Below are 22,078 nucleotides of genomic sequence, written 5' to 3'. Positions count from 1 at the left end.
ATGACCTTCGAAGTCGTTGAAGAATCGTATCACATGGGACCATCCTCGAAAGACTTGGAAAACGCTGATGAACGATGTTTTAAGTATAATTTGGTGTGTTAATAGAATCTCTGTATCTTATAATTATAAAATACTGAACGACTCTACTTGTACACCAGCTGATATTAATTGTACCCATCACTCAAACAATTCCCCATGCACATTCCAATTGTATGATTGCATTCCCAAACAAAAATAAATTGGATTTTAGATCAAATTTCCTTCTTTATTTAAGAAAGGCTAGAGAGATTCTTCTCCACCCTTCAATAAAATAGAGACATAGTTGGATGTAATTGAAGAATTTAAAAACACCAGGAAGAAAAAAAAAATGTAAGAACATTTTAAGATTGAGGTCCAAGGGGACCTGATGATCTACAAGTAGTTACTTCCTTTAAAAAAGTGGAAATACGTTGTCATGTTGGAGTGACCTCAAGCTAGGACCTTGTATCGCAACAACATCTTGAAGTGAAAGTGGATAGGAACCACAAATGTTTCACTCGTATATGGAGTAAAACATCTATGGTTCCCATACTCTTTCATGTCAGGGTTTGTGATGTGTGGTCCAATCTTGAGGTCACTTTAGCATTATTATAAGAAGATAAATTAAATTAAGATAACCCCACATAATTTAATCTCACTCCAAATGTCAAAGGTAGCTTTTAATTTTAGAAAAAAAATTATTTAAAGGACCCCGATGATTTCTTTCTTATTGGTCTTTAAGTTTTAGGATTTCTCTTAATAGTCCATTGGTAAAAAAATTATTTATAATCAGTCACTAAGCCTCATTCTAGATATTTCTCACAAATGAAATGTTGAAACTACCTTAATCATTCAAATTCGCCATTTTCATCCAAAAAAATTGGATTTTCGACATCCCAATTGAAATTCAGAAACTTGATTTTGATGGAAAGGATTTGAGAAGGAAAAAAATATCATTATCAATGATTTTTTCAAGCATTTTGAAGATGTATGTAAAAAATTATGATTTTTCTAAGTCTTTTGGAATAATGCTGAAGTGACCTCAAGATTGGACCTCACCTCGCATACCTTGATGTGAAAAGTGTATGGGAACCTTAGATGTTTCATCGAGATACGAATGGAAAAGCATTTGTGGTTCCTATCCACTTTCACGTCGAGATGTGTGATGTGAGGTCCAATCTTGAGGTCACTCCAGCACAACTCATTCTTTCGTTTCATTTTTTGATGAAAATCGAACAAGAATAGTTCTTTTGGTTTGAAATCATTCCATATGTTATAGTTAGAAAAACTAAAAAAATGAAAATCAGTGGGTTTTACCAACAAGCCCACCACTTTTTATTTTTAAATTCAACATTTTTATTGTCAAGTTTGACATTTTTTTTTTAAATATCGAACTCAACAATAAAAATTGATGAGCTCAACAATAAAAAATGGTAAGTTTGACAATAAATAAAATTGGTGAGCTCAATAATAATAATAATAAAAGTGAGCTAAACAATAAATAACATCAATGAGCTTGACAATAATGAAAACTAGTGAGTTCAACAATAAAAATATTGAACTCGACAATAAGTAAAAAGTGGTGAACTAGACACTAAAAAAAGTTGAATCTCAACTTCATTCTTCATTTTTTGTTATAATATCATTGAAATAAGTAAAAAATATAAAAAATTAGAAGTATATCATTTCCATTCATCATTCACGATAAAAAAATCCTCGTAAATGAATGGAATCATCGTTGGAAAACGTAAGTATATTAAAAAGATGAAAAATGGGTAGTTTGAGTATTTCATAAGTATTATATCCAGAGATGAGGTTGAGAGACCATTAAGAAAAGAAAGTTTTAGTAAATGGACTATCAAGCAATCACCCAAAACTCGGTGACTAATTAGAAAGAAATCCCTCCAAATGATCATTTAAGAAATTTTCCCTTAAGTTTATTGTCTTTTTCTTTCATTTTCTTTTCCCTTCTAAAAATTAAAAATGACCTCCAACTTTATTTTATTTCCTCTTCTATCTCCATATTTAATAATATCCTTATAATTTTTTGTCTTTCTTATTCTATTATCTTTCCAATAATACCCTTTCAACTTTATTACTTTTTCTCTTTTACCTTTTTTATCCTAAATAGGACGTCTATACTAATAGAAATATGCAACCTTTAGTCCTCTGATAAAAATAATTTTAGATTTTTCTTCTTAAAATTAATCATCTATAATTTTTGGGATTATTTTCTTTCTCTCATGTTCAATATTAAAATTATATCCCAAAAATCAAGACATTTTGGGAAGTTGAAGACGGTGAATTTTTTTTTTATAAAAAAAAAAAAAAATCGAAGATCATTTAAAAAATGTTCAAGATGAATTTGAGCTGGTTAAAAATTATTTATCATATAGGTTCACAAGGTTGAAGGTTGTAAATTTTAAGATATAACAAATGATTTTTGGATAGAGGTTGAAGATGAGGGTATTCAAGTCATTTTTTAAATTAATATTTGATCAAGATCGTGGGGCATATATCATCAATTTGAAAATTCACGGGTATGATCTAATATTCACCAAAATCTGGAGAGTTTATAATTTTAAATAGGAACAAAAATTAATTTAATATAACATAAGTATCATAAATAAATTATTTCATGTATTATTTTGTTTCAACTTATCTTCATCATCAAAGTCTTATCTAAAAAATCTAGAGTTAGTATTCAATCAAATCTAGCTAGAAATATATTACAGTTTTAATGTACAAAGATTCTAATAGGGGATAAACTAAGAGATGATGGGCTGATATAGTTTGAACACATTCAATGAAGATCAAAGAAATGAAATATTGTAGAATTAGATATGAACTTTCAATAATAAAAAAAATAAAGTTTTTAAATAGGAGGAAACAAAAGAAGTTTGAAATAAAGCATTCTTATTGCTATTGCTGTAACTTGCAGTATCCATTTTTAATCTCTGCGTTTATTTTTTCAAATTCTCAAACTTATTTTTTTTATATATAATATTCTTATTTATATTCCAACATTCCAGGATGGATGGGACTTTAACTAAATCAGATTTGAATGTATAGAGCCATCAGGTATTAAAAATACTGATTGGAATCTTCATTAATCATTATTAAGTTGGCAATTTTTTAATGTGCCCTTTTTTGTTGACTATCAAATATTAGATGTTATTAAAAATCGACACTGTTGTTTATTATTATTATTATATAATAATAAATAAAAGTTCTAGATTTTTTTTTTTTTTTTTAAATATTTGGTCGAGACCGATAGAAACCTATTATTAACCTACCAAAAAACGTGTTGGGTACTTGGACTCTCTAGCTTCCACATGTTGTGCGTTGGCTCAACTTTTTCTTCCTTCTTGTTTTCAAACCTCTCTAGAAACATTTACATGGCTAGGGAATGATCCAGTGCATCATCGTGAGTTCAAACTACGCTAAAACTAATAAAATCAACTCTCCACTTTTATAGTACAATCCCAATCAAATGGGTTTCATGATGATCTCATGCTGATTAGGAAATATTCTGACCACTTATGTTTATTTAACGCATTAATTGTGCGTAAATAATCCTCTGTCCATACACGCTTATAGCTTCAGATCATGATCGTATAGTTAGGAATCATTAATGTAGATATTAGTATCACTGAGGTGCATTCAAATTTTGTTTCAGCTCCAATCTCATTCCACTCATTTTGACGTTAATTCTAACTCTTTCCTTCTGTTGATTTTGTGATTGTATTTTACCAATCAACTCATTAGAAAATTTGGTAGAGTAATATGATAAATTAGACAAAGAAAAATATTTACAATCGATAAAAAATATTTAATGATCTAATTAAAAATAATGGATAAATTAATATTTACAGTGCTATATAGTTTATGATCAACATCGGTGGAATTATTTCTTGAGAGATTCTATTGCCACACTAATCCAAAGTAAAAAATCCAAGGATTAGTACCCATCTGGGGTGGTATTAGCAAAATTGGCTTGGTAATATAGGCACTCTTTTTTTTTTTTTTTTAAAGCTTACTTTTTTAATAAACACGTGGCAGTTTATTGTTGATTTAACGGTATAATACTTTTATTTGTTGACAGCAAATCTCTACTACTTAAAAAGTAGTAGAAGATGTGCGGCATTCAAACCAAACTAAAAAAGGCCGTCCACCCAAAAGGCGAAAGACGGAACACTAACGCATAATGCGTTATATATTAGTGCAATTTTATATAATTAAATAATTGTCGTGGCCTCCGATCTTGAATATGCAATCAGATTTCCTAAAATAGATTGACCTATGATGGAGATAATAAAGGTCAAGCGTCAAAGTCAAATTTCATAATCAAGTCCAAATCCATCGAAACTTTTAGGGTTTATTTGAAGAATTCATCGTAAGCTGATTCTCACCCACCAATTTCTAGCCTATGATCACAAGAAGGGGGTTGTATTCGTGTTAGGTTAAGGTAAGGGTATTATGAAAAATTTCAAATCCAAGCCCACTCTATTTTATAATGGAAAATTATTTTTAAAAAATTCTAAAAAAAATTTAATTCATAAAAAAAATTAATTTTTACAAAATTATTGATACGAACCCATTTCGATTCTTCAAGGGTCGAAAATATGTTTTAAATTAAAAAAAAAATAAATTGAAAATTTTTTTATAAAAAAAATACATATTTTTGATTCTTTAAGAGTTGAAAATATTTTTTATTATAAAATTTAGATTTTTGATCCTTAAAGGGTTAAAAATTTTATGCAAATTTTTTTTTTATTTTTATTTTTATTTTTTTAAATTAGAACTTTTTGCCCTTTAAAGAATCGAAATTTCTATTTTTTAATTTAAATTATCCGACCATTATTTAACCATTTTTTTTCGATCGTTATTTAACCGTTTTTTTAAGAATTCGTTGTAAGGTGGTTCACCCACCAACTTCTAGCCCATGATCACAAGAAGCGATTGCAAGGGTCGGGTTGTATTCGTGTTAGGTTAAGGAAAGGGTATAATGAAAAATTTTCAAACTTAAGCCCAATTCATTTTATAATCGTGTAAAAAACTTTATTCCAAACCTAACGCATTTATTAAGTAGGTAACATAACTTGACCGATGAAGCCTATTTAATAAAAGAGTTGTGCGAGAATAATATTAAAATTGACATCTTTTCATGCATTAATGTGGATAGAACCATAGACGCTTCTTAATTGTATCTTGATGAAAAGCATTTATAGTTCTATGCACACATCTATGTCAATAATGTTTGAAACGATGTCAATTTCAATGTTACTTCAACATTTTCGTTAATAAAATTTTAATCTTAATTGAAAAAATAAATTTTATTTCCACTACCAAAACCAAAATAGTAGGAAAAATTATAATAATAATAAATAAATAAAACTTGAATTAAAAATTATTAATAAAATAAATAAATTTGATAATTGTCAAAATGAACTTAAATCAGCATTTGAAGTGATGAAAATTTATTTATTTATTTAAAAAAATAAAATAAATTTCAGCACTTAAGTGTGGATTTTTTTTTTTTATACTTTTTCCAATCAAATTTCCCTTCCCTCTTTTTTTTTTTTTTTTCTTCTTCCTCCTCCTCCAACGAACCAAACTTCAAAAGATAACATTATTTACACAAACATACTTCTCAAAAATCAATATCTAGATCTTGATTAATCAATTTGACCCAATCCACCCAAGAACATATCATGGATTTTGCTTTGGAGTCCAATGTAAGGAACCTTTTACAAAAATCTGGATATGGAAATTGTTCCTTGAGAGGGACATTTGACAAATAAATGTTAAGTACCATCCAACAATATGGATCTAGGATGGCATTGCCACCCTACTGGTAAGGGAGGACACTGCCGTGGGCTCATTAATTAGGGGGTTGTGATATTACCACACCAGTGTCTCATGGTCATATATCCCAAACTTTTAAAATAATGACTACACATCACACTATCATAAAATCAAACCCTTAGGAAATTATTTTTAATGGCTATACAGCCCCACTTTTTATTTAAGGTTGAATAATGCCTCTAAATTTTGGTGACAATTGGAAACATCCCGTAAAATTTTAAACTAATGGAATACCATTCCTCTGCAATTTCCAAGGTAAAATTTTTACCCTTGTCTTCATCTTAAAGAATTTATCTCCTTCAACCATCCAACACCAAGAGCAAATTGAACTTTGGGGAAGTTCGTAGACCTTAACTCTTTGGAGAAGATTGAAGACTAACTTGCACCGGTTCATTAAGGTTTTTATTCTTTTGGAATTATTTAGAGGTTTAAGAATGTTGATATTTAGAAGAAGAAAAAAAATATTTTGGCATTTTGTCCTGAAAATGAAGATGAGATTGTTTTGATCATTTTATATTAGTATTTGGTAGAAGATCAAAGTTAATGCATTATGTGATTTGAAAACACACGGATTACCAAAAGACCATACCTCAGGAAGCTGAGGTCTGGAGTTCAAATCCCGCCTTAAGACCTAGTGTGTGGGGATGGAAAGGGGGGGGGGGGGGAAGGGGGGATGGGATTGCACGTAACTCAAGGATTAGTCTGATCCTCTTAAATACCTGGATACCTTAGTTCCAAAAAAAAAAACACAAGGAATTATAACTTATTTTTACCAAATGTACTGGGTACTTCAAAACTTTTATAGGTTGAGGTCCTAGGTGTGCTTTTATTATTGTTTTTTTCACTCTCCATAAAACTAAAAGGTGGCATGTGCAAATGCACATATATCAAAGGGCTTAATTATAACTTAAATTGAAGAGTTTTTTTGAAGGTTACGTAGTGAAAAGAAATACCTTTGTAATTTCGAAAACCAATCGTGGGATTATCATTCTCTTGAATTTTTAAAAAAAAATCAAAATGACTCTGATTATATTAAATTTAAAGGAAAATTACCAAAGGACCTTGGTGGAAGGACTCCATTCCGTTGAAAATGATTTAAGAAATAAGAAGAAGTCATTTTGAAGGGATTTTTTCAAATAGTTTGAAGATGTATATAAAAAATTAAGGTTTTTATTTTTTTCTTAGTTTTTGGATGAAAATCAATCAAGAATGATTCTTCTTATCTTAAGTTTTTAGTCGATTTTTCTATATATTTTAGTTGAAAAAACTCAAAAATTGAAATGGGTGTCGAGTTCACCAAATTTTATTTTAAAAGTGGTGAACTTGACATTAAATAAAAAACGTCGAGTTTGACAGTAAATAAAAAATGGTGAACTCAACAGTAAATAGTGATGAGTTTGACAGTAATAATTGTGAACTCAACACTGAATAAAAAAACGGTTAATTCGCCAATAATGAGGGACTATTAAGAAATAAAATATTTCTAAATATCCTATCAAATTACAAAGCAAAATTGAGGGCTATTTAGAAATAAATCTTTCCTTCAAGTCCTTTAAGTAATTTTCCCTACTCTGCCTTCTCTCAAAAGGAATGTTTTTTGACAATTCTAAACTGACTTTTTAAGATATTGCATTGACGTGCTAGTGCAAATAGACCCGTAGATTTTTTTCCTATATCTCGATGAAAAATCTATTACAATCTAAGCACTGTCACGTCAATGCATTGTTGCTTGCGGTGTCCAACGAAGTCAATTTAGAATGACTCATTTTGTTTTTCTTTCTAAAATTAGTTGTATATAATTATAATTTATTGGGTGGTAATATAACACCCATTAATTTGACATTAATTCACTATTCTTCACCGCTTTCATGGCATTTCAGTCATTTAATTATATAAGAATCGTGTTGGAATTTAATTATATAAGACTTGTGTTGAAGTCATCATACAAGACACTGTCTTTCACACTGCACTGACGTGGAGGTGCACACAGAATCATAGATGTTTCCACTAATATGTCGAAGGAAAAATCATCTACGGTGTGTGAACACATCCACAACAGGACAATGTGAAATGCAGTGCTTGGCAGTTACTTCAGCATTTCTCTTATATAAATTTAGGAAAATGAATTACCTGACAGTGCATGAAGAACTGTTGACTTTCTAACATGTATCTCGAGGGAATAAATCTATGGTTATCTATGCACCATCAGGTCAACTCAGTGTTGGACCAGTGTCCACCAGGCAGTGTAGCACGACTCATAAATTTAAGAAAGAAAATGCTACGGTAACTTAATTGGACACTGCGCTGTGTTAGTGGCAGAGAACTATAGATGCTATACTTGTATCTTGAGGATAGAGATCTACCGTTCTTTGCCCACTGCCACGTCATCATAATGTTGAGCGCAGTGTCTAACTGAGTCAGTTTAGAACAGCTCATTTAAGAATGCAGTGCCTTTTTTCCGACTCATTCAATACAGAGTAGTACTTACAGTAATATTCTCTGAACTGTCTGCCCAGAAAACAACACGTCATCTCCTTTTTAATTGAATGTCCGTTGATGTTGAAGAACACTCTCATTAGTATCTCCACGCGAACTTTAAAATTCCAATCAATCGCTTTTCCAAAAGAAAAAAAAAAATGGAGAGATTTTTAGGGCTTTTTCTCGTTCTCTTCGAACTGTAGTGAATTCTAGGGTTTCTCTCTCTCGAAATCTGAGTTCTTCGCCGGAAACAATGGAGGGAGGACGGAAACACTACCACGATGGTGGCCGGAGTTCGAATCTCTCTGTAGTGCGTAAGCTTTTGGCGAAGAAGACTTCGTTTTTCGATCTGAAATTCTATATTCTTGCTGGAATCTGTGTTGGTTGTTTGATCGCCATCGTTCTTTTGATGATTCTCTGGTTTTTCCGTAATCGAAGCTCAAGAAAGCGTAGATTGCATGTTAATCATACTTCATGTTTGATTCCAATGATTCAAGAAGAGATCGCAGAGATGAAAGCTTCTAATCGAGCTGAGAAAGACGAGATAACCGATTCAGAGAAAAATGACAAAGATGAGAAGGGATTCAGTGGCGCTGATGCAAGTAAGGTTTCTGTAATCGAAAATCGAAGCGCAGAGAGTAATCTATCGGGTGAGAGCCAGAGCTCTGCTTCGGTAATATCGGCTGAGGTTCCTTATATTGGATGGGGACGCTGGTACTCCTTGAGAGAGCTAGAGATCGCGACCGTTGGATTCTCTGAAGAGAGTGTGATTGGTGAAGGAGGCTATGGGATCGTTTACAGAGGAGTTTTGGCGGATGGTTCTGTAGTTGCGGTGAAGAACCTCTTCAACAACAAGTGAGTATTTATTTTTTATTTTCTACCGAGCGCACGTTAGATTAGAGCCGTATTGTTCGTCTTTGGAGTTTGATGTTATATTATATTATTATTTTATTGTACATTTTAAAATTGATTGAATGGTTTAAAAATTCTCTAAATTGTCGGGAAAATTGAAAAGTACTTAGATTCATCTCTGTGTTGGGATGAATTGCAGCAGCGCATGTTAGAATAGAGCCGTATTGTTTTTTTTTTTTTTTTTTTTGAGTTTGGTGTTCTATTATTTGGCATTTTAAAATTGATTTCGTGGTTTAAAAAATTCTCTAAGCAGAATTGAAAAGTAGAAGTTTAAAATTGTCGGCCTGCCTGGCTATATGTTTGTCTCTGTGTTGAGAGGAATTGCAGCAGCGCATGTTAGATCATGGCAGTGCTATTTTGTGTCTGAAAACTGCAGACTTTTGACTCTAGTGGCGCATGTAAAGACCTTTTGTTGTCTCTCTTTTGCTTTTTGTTATTTCTCCTTTACATTATTACACTTAAGAAGACGAAAAAAATATAAGAAACAAAATAGTCAAAAAATAAAAATAAAAAAATTCCAAGCTTCCATTGAGGGCCTTGGATGGCTAGTGCTCCACTGGCATTATTGTTGATCTCTTTGATAGTTTAAAAAAAAAAAAGAAAAAAAAAAAAAAAGATAATATTTTTCTTTAATTGACATTGATGAATGAAGGAATTTATTTAATTTGAAATATTATTATTTTGATGAAAATATGTGTAGTTGGGGGATTGGGTTCAATGAATTGCAATAAATCTTTTCATGAGGAGCAAAGCATTGGTTTCTTGCATTTGTATGAAAATAATTTGTTGAATTTCTTGAACATATGAAGAATTGTAGCTTCATTCATGTAATGGAAAACAAGGGATATTTTAAAACAAGTTATTGAATTTCAAGTTTAGAATAACTAAGTTACATTCTTATTAAAAAAAAATGTCAGATATATGTCATACTTACAAGATCTCTGCTGACTATGATTTGCCAAGTTTCCAAAATTATATTTCATAAAAGCAATAGTTACTTTAATGTTCTTTTTTTTTTTTTTTTCCTACCTCATTATTTCTGGATTAACCAACATTTTTTGTAGGGGACAGGCAGAGAAGGAGTTCCAAGTAGAAGTTGAAGCCATTGGGAAAGTGAGGCATAAAAACCTGGTGGGCCTTATTGGGTATTGTGCGGAAGGTGTTCAAAGGTATTTTATTCATTAGCCTATTGGTTATAGAGTCGTGCTGGAGTGACACAGGATTTACTGCGATTCTCACAATTCTGTTGTGGAGATGTGCACATAGCCATACATGATTTTTACTTGTATCACAAGGAACCACATCTACGGTTATGTGTGCACCCTCTGTCAGAATTGTGAGAATCGCAGTAAATCCTGTGTCACCTCAACATTAGTGTTGGTTATATTATGATCTTCTCTCAATGTAAATTGTCTTTCTAAGTTTGATGGGAATTTGTGCAATGGACATTCAGGATGCTTGTATATGAATACGTAGACAATGGCAATTTAGAGCACTGGTTGCATGGTAATGTTGGGCCTGTTAGCCCTCTGACATGGGATGTTCGGATGAAGATTGCCGTAGGAACAGCAAAAGGGTGGGTCATTCTATCACATTTTCTATTTTGTAGCCATTACGTGTATGATGAATACTCGATGGAGAAATATGATATTAATAATGTAATATAATGAGATCCTCAGAGTGACTAAAGTACCCGAGTTTTTGGAGGCAACCAGGGAAGCTCAACAGATACATATACAGAAAATGTAGTCTGTAACTCGAATTACTCTTTATGTCTACTTGACTTGATCAAGACTTTAGCGGTTCCTTGGTATTCTTGAAATGTCATAAACACAATAGAATTACAGATACCTTCGTTTGTTTTTATTTCAACTTTTCAAAACCATGCTAGTGAACATAAAAAACTATCTTTTGTAAAATGTGTTGCATGATTAATCATTTTCTGATTTGACCTTCTCGTAAGGTGGTACTTTTTAGGATTTGAGCTGTTCTTTCTCCTGAACACTTGTGTTGTGACTGAAGATGTTTTCTTGGGACAGCCTAGCCTATTTGCACGAAGGATTAGAGCCCAAAGTTGTGCATCGAGATATCAAATCCAGTAACATTCTTTTGGATAAAAATTGGAATCCAAAGGTCTCAGATTTTGGACTGGCCAAACTATTGGGGTCTGATACAAGCCATGTGACCACTCGTGTAATGGGGACATTTGGGTTTGTTCTTTCTCTCATACTAATAAATATTTTTATGTTTATTATTAACTAGTCAGCTCCGAGTGTGGATTTTTTTTTTTTTCCTTTAGTAATGTATTCCCATCCTTCCATTGCAGATATGTAGCTCCTGAATATGCAAGCTCAGGTAAGCTTAATGAGGGCAGTGATGTCTATAGTTTTGGTATTCTACTCATGGAAATAATCTCAGGAAGGAACCCAGTTGATTATACCAGACCAGCTGGAGAGGTGATACAAAGTTATTCCATTTTTCTTATCTACATTGTAAATTCCGCATCCATTGCCATATATATATATATATATATTTTTTTTTGTTTGTTTGCATTTGTAGGTAAACCTGGTTGAGTGGTTTAAAGGGAAGGTAGCAAGTCGGTGTGGGGAAGAATTGGTAGATCCTCTAATTGAAGTTCAGCCCTCCCCAAGAGCTTTGAAGCGGGTATTGTTGGTTTGTCTTCGTTGCATACACGTGGATGCTGGTGAGCGACCGAACATGGGGCAAGTTGTACACATGCTTGAAGCAGAGAAGGCTCCCTTCCGTGGTGTAAGACTGACTTCCTGAACTAGTTTATGAGATATAATGTCGTCTCAAGTGCTTTGCCATGATTTTCGGATATTTTTAGGGGCACTATTTATACTGGTTTTTCAAAAAACATAAATGAACAAAATACACCATAGCTGCTAATGAAGTTGTTGCATGATGTTATAGTTATAGGGGATATCATCCCCAAACTTTGCACTCTTCTCTTAAATGAACCTTGGTGGGAGTTAGAGGATGATAGTGCTACAGATCTGGCTCCTAGAACCCAGAGGAACTAGCTTTACTAAAATTGAAAGCTTCAGGTCTGTTGAGTATTCAGAAGCTAAATAAATTCATTCAAGAGCACAGTGGAAGCTCGAGGAACAATGTTATGATATTGCCTCTTTGAATCTGCAATCTTTTAGTAAACTATGACTGGGGCACCGATCGATCCCATATCCTGTTTTAGTTTGGAATGAACATGGTAGAGTTCTTTTTTTTTGGATAGGTTGGTAGAGTTCCTATTATCAGCAAAAGAACTTGTAAAGGATATTATCTAAAGTAGCTCGAATTTCTGACACATTGCATACCCCTCCAATCAACTCATGGTCATCTGTGTACTGGTGATTTTGACTATACACCAGGGATGTGCCGGTATAAAAGAACGCCATGTTGGACATGCCCTATCCATGTATATATCGTTTATATTCACTCTGTAAGACAACAAATATGGGAAATATCATAGCATACTAGGTTTACTGGGGTTACCAAGTGAAATTTCATTTGCTTACTCTGCCAGATTTGCTATTACTCTCAACAATGTTACCCAGTACATTTCTTATTTACCCTATAGTCAATCTAATGTGATGGTTTTAAGGCACTGATGCATGCCATCATCATTCGTCAAAGTAGTGGTACTTAACTGTCGGCACACTATGAAGACCCATCATCACCATGTCTATAGGTAGCCCACCTGCAGCGGTCCTAAAGCTGCCAGTAGCTTATGGAAATTGTCCAATAACCATAGTGAAATCCAATCAAATGGTCCAGCAAGAAATCCATTAGTTGGATTCGTATCCTCCTTGTCCAGTTTCCGGATCATTATCATCATCAAAGCCTTATCCCAAAAACTTTAGGTCATCTGTATTTTGATTTATTTTGCTAAGTAGGTCAATCTGTATTGGTAGTTCTTGGCGGTGGGGTTTAAAATGTTGTGAACTCGTCTGTCTGTTGAACATATGGACTACTATTCCCAGGATCAATGCTTATTTAGTGTAATTTAGCCAATCTTGCACAAGGATTACTACTTCATATTGTTCTTTATTTTTCATATCCAATTGAGTTTTTTTTTTGTTTTGTTTTGTTTTGTTTCATCTTAGAGTGGAAAAGATCTAAAGTTAATCAAATTATTCAGGAACACTGGTTAGCCCGAGATAGAGGCTCTCTTCCTCTTCGTGCAGGACCTGTTTTCTATGACAAAACTCCATTTCTATCTAGGAGATCATCTCAAGAAAGTAAATGATGGAAACGAGCTTCATTACAGGGTGTATGTATGAGAAGGTAAAATAATTTTGTAGTTTGTAAATTAAATTTCTAGTCAAAGGCTTGTACACTATTTTTATTTAATTTATTTATGACAGCTGTTTTTTCATCAGTTTCCCTCGTAAATTACATTATCTTTCCAAATATGTGAGGATTCTCTTGATTTGAATTTCTAGGTATCCATGAACTATTGGACGATTTGGAGTGTATTAATTTTTTTCTTTTTTTTTAAAGTGGGAATGTATTTTGTTTATTAAAGACAAGTTTTTGAAATATTTATCAAAATGGTAATTTTTTTTACCTCTATTTTCCTGAATTTATGAACTTATTTTTCTTCAATAGAAAGGTTTTAAAGTAAAATATTCAAAGTGACTGTTGAGTGGTGATCTTTTCATTTTGGGTGTTTGTATGTGAAATAATTTTGAAAGGATATTTTTCTCATGCTTTAACCATAATTGAAAATGGGAACACAAAATTGAAAGGTAACTTAGACATGTTCACCCACAAATTTTTGGTGAATGTTAGATATACCCCTATGTTCCTCCCTTGACATCAGCCTTCTCAAGTTTTTAACAAAAAGGACAATAACAAATTCACGTAATTGCACATTTTAAAAACATAATTATCATTTAAAATGATGCTAATAGTTAAATGACTCTAATGATAAAACTTTTTCATCCACCTATTTTTCTATAATAACAAAAAAACGAAAATTGCATTAGAATTCTAATGTAAGACAACTCAATTAGTAAAATACCCAATTTATTTCAATCTATCTGGTTACAACCAAATAAAAATATATATATTTAATAAAATATATCTGTAGGGTCACTTTGGTGGGTGGACAAATTTTCATTCAATTAGGATAAACATTATATTTGACTAAAATTTTAGTGAAATCTATTTTATTGTCTTTACTTTTCACGTCTCTAATTTTATTATATTTCCTCTTTGTGTAATGATTTTTCGACTCCTCTTTCTGACAGACACTCCCGTCATATAACCATAGATCATCTGCATCGGGATACGTATAATTATAAATTTATTTTTGAGACAAATGATCTACAGTTGTGTGATGGGGGTGTATGTCAGAAAGGGGCATCATATTATCACCACTCTTCCTCTTTTACTCTTTTAATGTATTTTATTAATTTTAATCTTTTTGTCGTTGATCTCAATTTATTTTTTAAAAATAGCCCTAGGCACGGGCAAACTCTAGTATTTTATAAAACACATACCACATTATGCAACTATCTTTTCAATCATAAATTGATAAAACACTATCCATGAATAATATTGTAAATAAAATATAAAATATGTTTCGAGCATGTTTACAAATAAAAATATTAATAATTTTCTAGGAGAATCAAATACAATTGTGTAAACCGCATATGAACCTATCAAAACAACTGGATTTCTTTTCCACACTTATTTTGCATTATGACTTCAACAATTCCAACCATTTGTGATATACATGTGCTGGAGTAACTTCAAGATTGTACCTCGTACGAACCATAGAAGCTTTTCAATCTCGATGAAAAGCATGTATGATTCCCAAACACATCCACATCACAAAAGTGCGATATGAGGTACAATCTTGAGGTCACTTCAGCATTATTTTTTGTGATAACCTTTTAAAAAATGAAAATGTTGGACTGACATCAAAATTGACATTGATTCACTCTTTGTTGACGTAGATGTATTTAGGAACTCAAGACATTTTTCATCACGATACAATTCTATATTGGATGAATTTTGAAACCACACACCCAAATCCCCAAGTACATGTAATACCATACAAATCACACACACTAAGTAAGTAGGGATAAATCCATGTGGATGGCCAATGAGGGGGTTTGAACTCAAGACCTCTCCCTTTTTGGAAGGGTAGCTTAAAGGGACACGACATTGTTATTCAATGTTGTTAAAATGTTTGTATGTTACTACCTTTTTGAAGTGAATATTCATAAAATGCAACAAATATTTTAGGAAGACAAATTGATAGTTGAGTTACCATTGGATATCTAAATATCTGTATAGAAGCACGTGTCCCTTTATTTAGAAAATTCAACAAGGTATACGTGCATATACATTGTTTATGTGCATGAACATTGTACCTTGTATAACTATCCCTAATTATCGCAACTTCCTCTCATTTGTAAAAGAAAAATTTATTGCATGTCCTTTAAACAAAAATCTCACATATATTACATATGATTAATGCTGGGATGACCTAACTGAGGGACATCTTGACGTGGTGACGTGTGTATGCTCATAGATGTGTTTTCTTTGAGATACGAGTAAAATGCATCTACGGACATGCATGCGCCACCACATCAAAATGTCCTCCCGTTGAGGTCACTCCATCACCACTCATTATATATTTAAAATATATTACACAATTTTTACATTGGATGTCAATAAGATGAAACCTTCATAGAGGATTGAAATTGGCCATGCAACACGTTCTTAATTTCCCCAAAAATCATATTTCTATTTCAATATGACATAATAAATGGATTATATTTTATTTATTTATTTATTTATTTGATAATCGAGTAACCTTGTAGACAGTACAGGCTTGTATTTGGGCTTTGTCTGGTCCATAGACCATGATCTTGTCAAGGACTAATCTTGGGGCAAGTGCAACGCCCACACATCACACACACCAGGTAAGTAAGGGTGTGCCCTCGTAGGTGGCCCTGAGGAATTAATGCTCATATTGGATATCAAACTCACAAGCTAAGGGCATTAATCGCTTATCAGTTCGAAATTGCCATTGAGCCAGCCCCTCAGGATTTGCATTATAATTTTATAAATATGACTTTTTAAGAAAGAAATACTTAATTATGCTTATAAAAAAACCTAATTTCTCTTATCATCCAAATTTTCTTTGCCATCAAAAGCAGTAGTTTAAGTCACAAGTTAGGAAAAATACCAAAATACCCCAACTCGTTTGATAAAATGATGCAAGTATTGAAAGGTTAGTTTTGGTAACCAAATAACCAAGGGTAGGTTTTCAAATTTGCAGTCGATCTTATTTAGTTTGAGAAAATGGTGGAAGGGATCAGAATGAAAGGAAAAAATAAAAATACAACTTAAAATTATCTCAAACCCTCATCTAAAATATTCCCATGAAGGATTGAAAGTAAGTAAAAACTAAAGATTCAAAATTATATAAAGACCCCAAAGCCCAAACTGCAAAAAAGGCCCTTTTTCTTAAACATGCTATTCTAATTCTAAGAGTAATTAATACTTAAAAATAACAAGCAATTCTTTTGTTCAAGGAGCTTCATTCAAAACAGCTTTAATGGTGGAATTTTCAACCCAGATAAAGAAGTAAATTAAACAGATAATTTCTCTGAACAAAAGCTACAGCAACTCCAATAACAAGTTAATTTCTCTATGTTCAAAAGCTCGAACAAGTCTTATTAATGGCAAAATTTGGTTAATTAAAAAGACATAAACCCATAAAGAAATCTCCAACCAAATTAAGCCAAAAACCCATTAACGCCATGAAGAAACAGTGAGAAGTTTTACAGCTTTCCAAACAAGAGAAAGAAACCCAGGTGGTGTTTCAATCACAGAGTACTTAGAACAGTAATTATAGTTCCAGAGAAGGATCTCAGCTTGGCTTAAAGCGTAACGGCTAATAGGAATCGATTCAAACCCAGAAAATTTCATAAATGCTTTCCATTGTTCTTTCTTCTCCATTCTTTCGAGTCTAACAGGTCCAACAACTCGGGCAATTCTCTTTCCAAGCAGATATTTCTCCAACTGGAATCGTTCTTCTGAGTCTCTAGCCATGGTTGGTTCGAGTGAGTGGAAAATAGCTGAATAGTACGTTAAAGCGTTCTTGAACCGGTCTACGTATCCGACCCGGTTCAAACCGACTTCGTATTCCGCAAGTGTGACCACCATTGGGTTCAGAGATTTCGCGAGACGAAGAACTCTCTCCACTTGAACCGATGTTTCGTCCAACAAGTTGTAGAGCTGAAGCACGAAGTTTACAACCAAAGCTTCGTCTGGTTCGAATCGGAAGCTTGACTCGTTCAGCTCGTGAATAGGGGTTAATATCGGTTCGAACTCAATTTCGATATCGAAAAGCTTGGAGAAATCACGGAGACGAGAAGCAGTAGCGATGAGAGATTCTAACGGAGATTTTCCAAGTACCGGCGCCGGAATACCTGAAATTCGGATTTTTTCTGGTTTTCCGGTGGGACGAGTTGCGAGAGCTTGAAGTAGTGCCGCCCACTGAACACCTTGAACGATTCCAAAATCGATGATGTGTATCCGATTCTCTGACTCGGTTACTTCGAGAATCGCTTGGTTTGCTGTTAAATGGACGAATTTCGCGTAAGGGCAAGCTTCGTTCAAAGGTTTGGAATAGAGGACAGAATCCTCTAGAGAGGTATCAAACATGCGATGTGGTTTCTTCTGAATTGCAGAAGAAATTCGACTGTGAAGAGCTTCAGAGAAGTAAAAAGCGACTCGTTCAGTTGGATCGCCTCGTTCCGAAACACGTTTCCTGAGTCTATCAAGCGATTTAATGGCGCGATCGGGTTGGTAATCTGAGAGTCGAGCACAGCGAGTTAGGGATTTTAGGAGTTGTAAGTTCGACTCGACCTTAACTTGGATTTTTTTGTGGATTTGCTTCGGAAGCTTAGGTGGCGCTTCTGTTGGAATCAGCGATTGTGGAGGAAGTGAAGAAGGTGAATCCCACATAGGCGTTTGAGTCTCGGTGTTTGAGAAGACGAATTGGTCGAAATCGGTAGGTGGGGTAATGAGATTGAGTTGACTCGAATCGTAGACAAACGGGTCAGTAGTACTGTTACTGTAGAAAGCGAATTCCGAGGGAAACTTTGAGCTCCGGTTCAAGTCAACACCACCACCACCGATTAAACTCGCCCTCCAATCGTCCGAGTCGAAATCGCCATTACCGCTTTCAACAAAATCGGAGAGTGGTAACCCGGTCGAGTTGTGATCCATGTGAGGGAACGAAAGTAATGGGTCGCTGAGATATGACATCCCTCCGACGGGAAATGGGTCATATACTCCGGCGCCAGTGAACGTAATTCCGGGAGCATGATTGTGGGTCATGGGTTGGTGGATCCCACTCAATGGATTGAAGTTATCGTCGAGCTGTTGTTGATGGTCTTGTTGTTGTTTTTGTTTCTGCTTCGTGACTTGTTCCGCTATCTCCATTAAATTTCCACTGTTCTTGTTCAAATACGCCATTGCTTCTGCCACCAAATCTCAGTGAGAGAGAGAAGAGTGAGACTGTGAGTGAACTATGAAGAGCTCTCTTGAAAAAAAGACAAAAAAAAAAAGAAAAAAAAATGGAGAAAAACTTCGCTAACTCCACCCAACTGCAAGACGATCGCCACCTGGAACGAAATAGTGTTGATCTCATACTTCAAGTGGTTGTTTACGTACACAACTCCAGGACGCTATCTCTCAACATGTGTCACCTAGTTATAATCAGGATTGGCGGATTATTGTAGACCTGGATATTGTGCCGATGGCATTCAAGGAAGTGACAAGGAGTTGATTAGATAATAGATCGCTGAAGTACAGTAATGTAACTGAGAAAAGTAACTAAAGGTGTAAAAGCAAATGGGCCCCATACTCCATACACAAGTGACAAAATCAAATACGGTCCCACACAGAAGAGCCTTCAGCGCCACCGGTCAGCATTTCGGCCCATAGAGCCCACCCACACTTCTTATCTGCCATGCACGAGTTGCAGACTGTCCCTTTCTAACACACTCTGCTCGTGAATGACGTGGCAGTGGACCCCACACAAAATTCTGGAAAGAAAAATACTAAACTGATCTACTACAGCACTGAGCTAACGTAGTGGTGTGCATAAAGCCGTATATTATTTTCCTCGAGGAACTAAAATATAAAATCGAGGAAAATTGACGGTTCTCTGTAAACACGATATTGAAGGCGGAGTGTTATATAGGCGTCAGTGTGGCACAGCTCTGAAAGAAACGCTTTCATTGGATCGTCGAAACTCTTGTCATCAGTCTTAGCACACGTACAGCGAAGGACCTGACATCAAACGTGTCTGAGTTATATTGACACGTGTATAAAACGCGTCGATGACACCTGTTTCGTGACGTCATCATGATTCTGTTATTCGGAGACGCGAGGCGAATCCATATTGCCGTTGTGGTGTACGTGGCGTTCGGACGTTAGGAATTATGAGAATTGGTTTAGTGGAGCATCTGTAATATTATGAAGTATTTTAGTGTTAAACGGACGGCTGAGATGGGAAGATGTTAAAAGTTCGTTACCAATCTAGAGTGTTTTTCCTAATCTCCACGTATTGATCATCAGATTTTGATGAGGATATTCTTTAATATTGAGTAAATTACAATTTGACTGGTTTGTTATAATTTTATGTTGACCTACTAATATTTAGACAATTGCACATACTTCCCGTACAGTTATCTAAAGCAATGTTACCTGATTCGTCCATATGCTTGGTTCGAATTTGGATTTAGGGTTCGTGGTTCACACACTCTAGAATGAACCCGATTCATAGGGGTAGGTAGAGATGGTTCGCTTGTGCATATACATTATTTAATTATACAAGTTATAAGTATAATTATAATGTTAAAAAATTATAAATTAAATATAAATAAATTAATAACATAATTTTAATTTTAAATTTAAATACGAACAATGAAAAAAGTATAAAAAATTAGTTTGGTTCTTTGAACCAATTAAAAAATTGTAAATCAAATTGTTGGGTTCATTGAACCAAGTATTTTGGTTGGTTGAACCTAACCAAAATTCAATGAGATTGTGGTTTGCTTGATTTTACCAACCTAATACTAACCGTACCACAAATTGATTCGCTTCATACCATGATTTTAAAACTCATTTTGAAACCATGCTTCATATTGATTTGTGTTTCGGACTAGTAGCAACAAATTGGGTAACATAGACTTAAAAGGACTCACTTACCCACTTTCATCTTTCAGCCAACAATTAAAAAATGATTTTTACTATTTATAAAGACCATTTTACCTTTTAAGAAACTCATTTTTTTTTTCATAAACAAAAATATCCATGTTAAAAAGTGGGTTCATGCTAATCAATGGATGAGTGTGAGAATGTATAGATGGGAGAATTTTTTATCTTTTTTTTTTTTTTTTTTTTTTCGTATCGTAAAAATTGAAATAGTTGATTTTTCATGCCAAAAAGACTGGGATTCCTACTCTTTTTGATCGAGAATTGCCACGAAAACTACTTGAAAGGCGGGCGCTTAGCCCTAATCGCTGTTCCGAAGTTTGAAAGACTTTCCAATATTAGTTCGCTTAATTCAATTGGGAATTGCAGACGAGCGAAAGTGAAGCGAATCGTGTCAAAACTTGTAACAATCAATTACAGGAATCTATGAATAAGATTGAAAGTTGAAGTCCAAAAAATAATAATTTTTTACAATGAAAAAAAGATAGAATGAGAGGGATAAAGTGTAAACTAATAAAATAACATTCGGATATTAAAATCTTTTGTGATAGAGGAAGTAAGTGCAGTTGTCAAAAAGTTAGGGGGTCAACATAGTATTAAGCTAAACCATATAGGGTCAAAGTGTAATATGCCCTTAATATTGATGTGATAATAGTCATTGTATTCTTTACTAAGGTATAGAATCATGAACTGATTCGCTTTCAATTTTATAGTGAAAACAAAAAGGTCAATCCAATATTTCATAAAATCCTGAGCCAACCAATCACATGATCTCACGTGCCCTCTCGAGTTTCATGGGATTGGTCATTTGAGATTCTGTGAAATTTTGGATTGACTTTTATATGAGCAAATATTCTTTATAAAGTAGATTTGTAAAATATAATGAATTTCAGTTAATTATATTAGTTTACTTTTTTTTTTTTCTTTAATAAAATCCAAGATATACTCCTAAATTTTCAAATTAATGACACATGTGCTCTTTGATCTTGGTCTTCACTAATTGACTAATGAAACATGACCAAATACCCTCATCTTCAACCTACAACTAAAAAAACTTGATTTTTTATTTATTAAATCAGTCGTCTTTACTCTCTCTTTTGCTCTTCTTTTCACTTCACCCATTGAACATCTCTGTCTACCCATACAAATCAAATTTGTTCAAGAGTGGCAAATCACAGACTTAGATTCAAATCGAGCGAACTCAAAATCTAAGTAACATAGTATGATACTAGGACTATGAATGAACTACTGTAAATGATTCAGCATTAATCAGACACCAAAATCCTAGTCCAAGTTTAGTTCACCTAAAAGTCAGGCAAGGTCAAATAGAAAATCAACCACGTTCTGGCGGGAGCCTATTTAGGAGTTAAATATGGGTTTTTTTGTAGGTTTTCATTTGTCTATAACATAACTTATTCTGTTGGGCCATCAAACGGGCCTAGTTCCCAAGATTTAATTCTACTCCAAATGTGAATTTGGCCTACTTTGCCTTGGCTCACTAATTAAATGGGTATAGGAACACTATCCAAAC

At 33.6% G+C, this 22,078-nt stretch overlaps 1 protein-coding gene and 1 pseudogene across 1 annotated transcript; one reads left to right on the top strand and one right to left on the bottom strand.

Moving 5' to 3' along the window:
• The first annotated feature begins 8,408 nt into the window (after positions 1-8,408).
• Positions 8,409-13,675, top strand: LOC147403587 (putative receptor-like serine/threonine-protein kinase At4g34500). The gene is made up of 7 exons (XM_086439208.1): positions 8,409-9,219; positions 10,341-10,445; positions 10,730-10,852; positions 11,316-11,486; positions 11,603-11,732; positions 11,836-12,045; positions 13,436-13,675. The coding sequence occupies exons 1-7, from the start codon at positions 8,618-8,620 to the stop codon at positions 13,541-13,543; spliced, it is 1,449 nt and encodes a 482-aa protein (XP_086295334.1). The 5' UTR covers positions 8,409-8,617; the 3' UTR covers positions 13,544-13,675.
• A 3,197-nt stretch (positions 13,676-16,872) lies between these two features.
• On the bottom strand, positions 16,873-19,270 carry LOC147403586 (SCARECROW-LIKE protein 7 pseudogene; annotated as a pseudogene).
• Positions 19,271-22,078: the final 2,808 nt, after the last annotated feature.

Source organism: Akebia trifoliata, chromosome 4 (genome assembly GCF_017979445.1).
Source record: "Akebia trifoliata isolate Shusen 1 chromosome 4, ASM1797944v1, whole genome shotgun sequence".
NCBI lineage: Eukaryota > Viridiplantae > Streptophyta > Magnoliopsida > Ranunculales > Lardizabalaceae > Akebia > Akebia trifoliata.
This window is presented reverse-complemented; position numbering and strand designations above follow the sequence as displayed.

Bases quoted from the DNA above. Each gene is read 5' to 3' on its own strand.
- LOC147403587 (XM_086439208.1), top strand. From the start codon at position 8,618: ATGGAGGGAGGACGGAAACACTACCACGATGGTGGCCGGAGTTCGAAT. The intron at 9,220-10,340 runs GTGAGTATTTAT...CATTTTTTGTAG, and splicing joins AAGAACCTCTTCAACAACAA to GGGACAGGCAGAGAAGGAGT. The intron at 10,446-10,729 runs GTATTTTATTCA...ATGGACATTCAG, and splicing joins TGTGCGGAAGGTGTTCAAAG to GATGCTTGTATATGAATACG.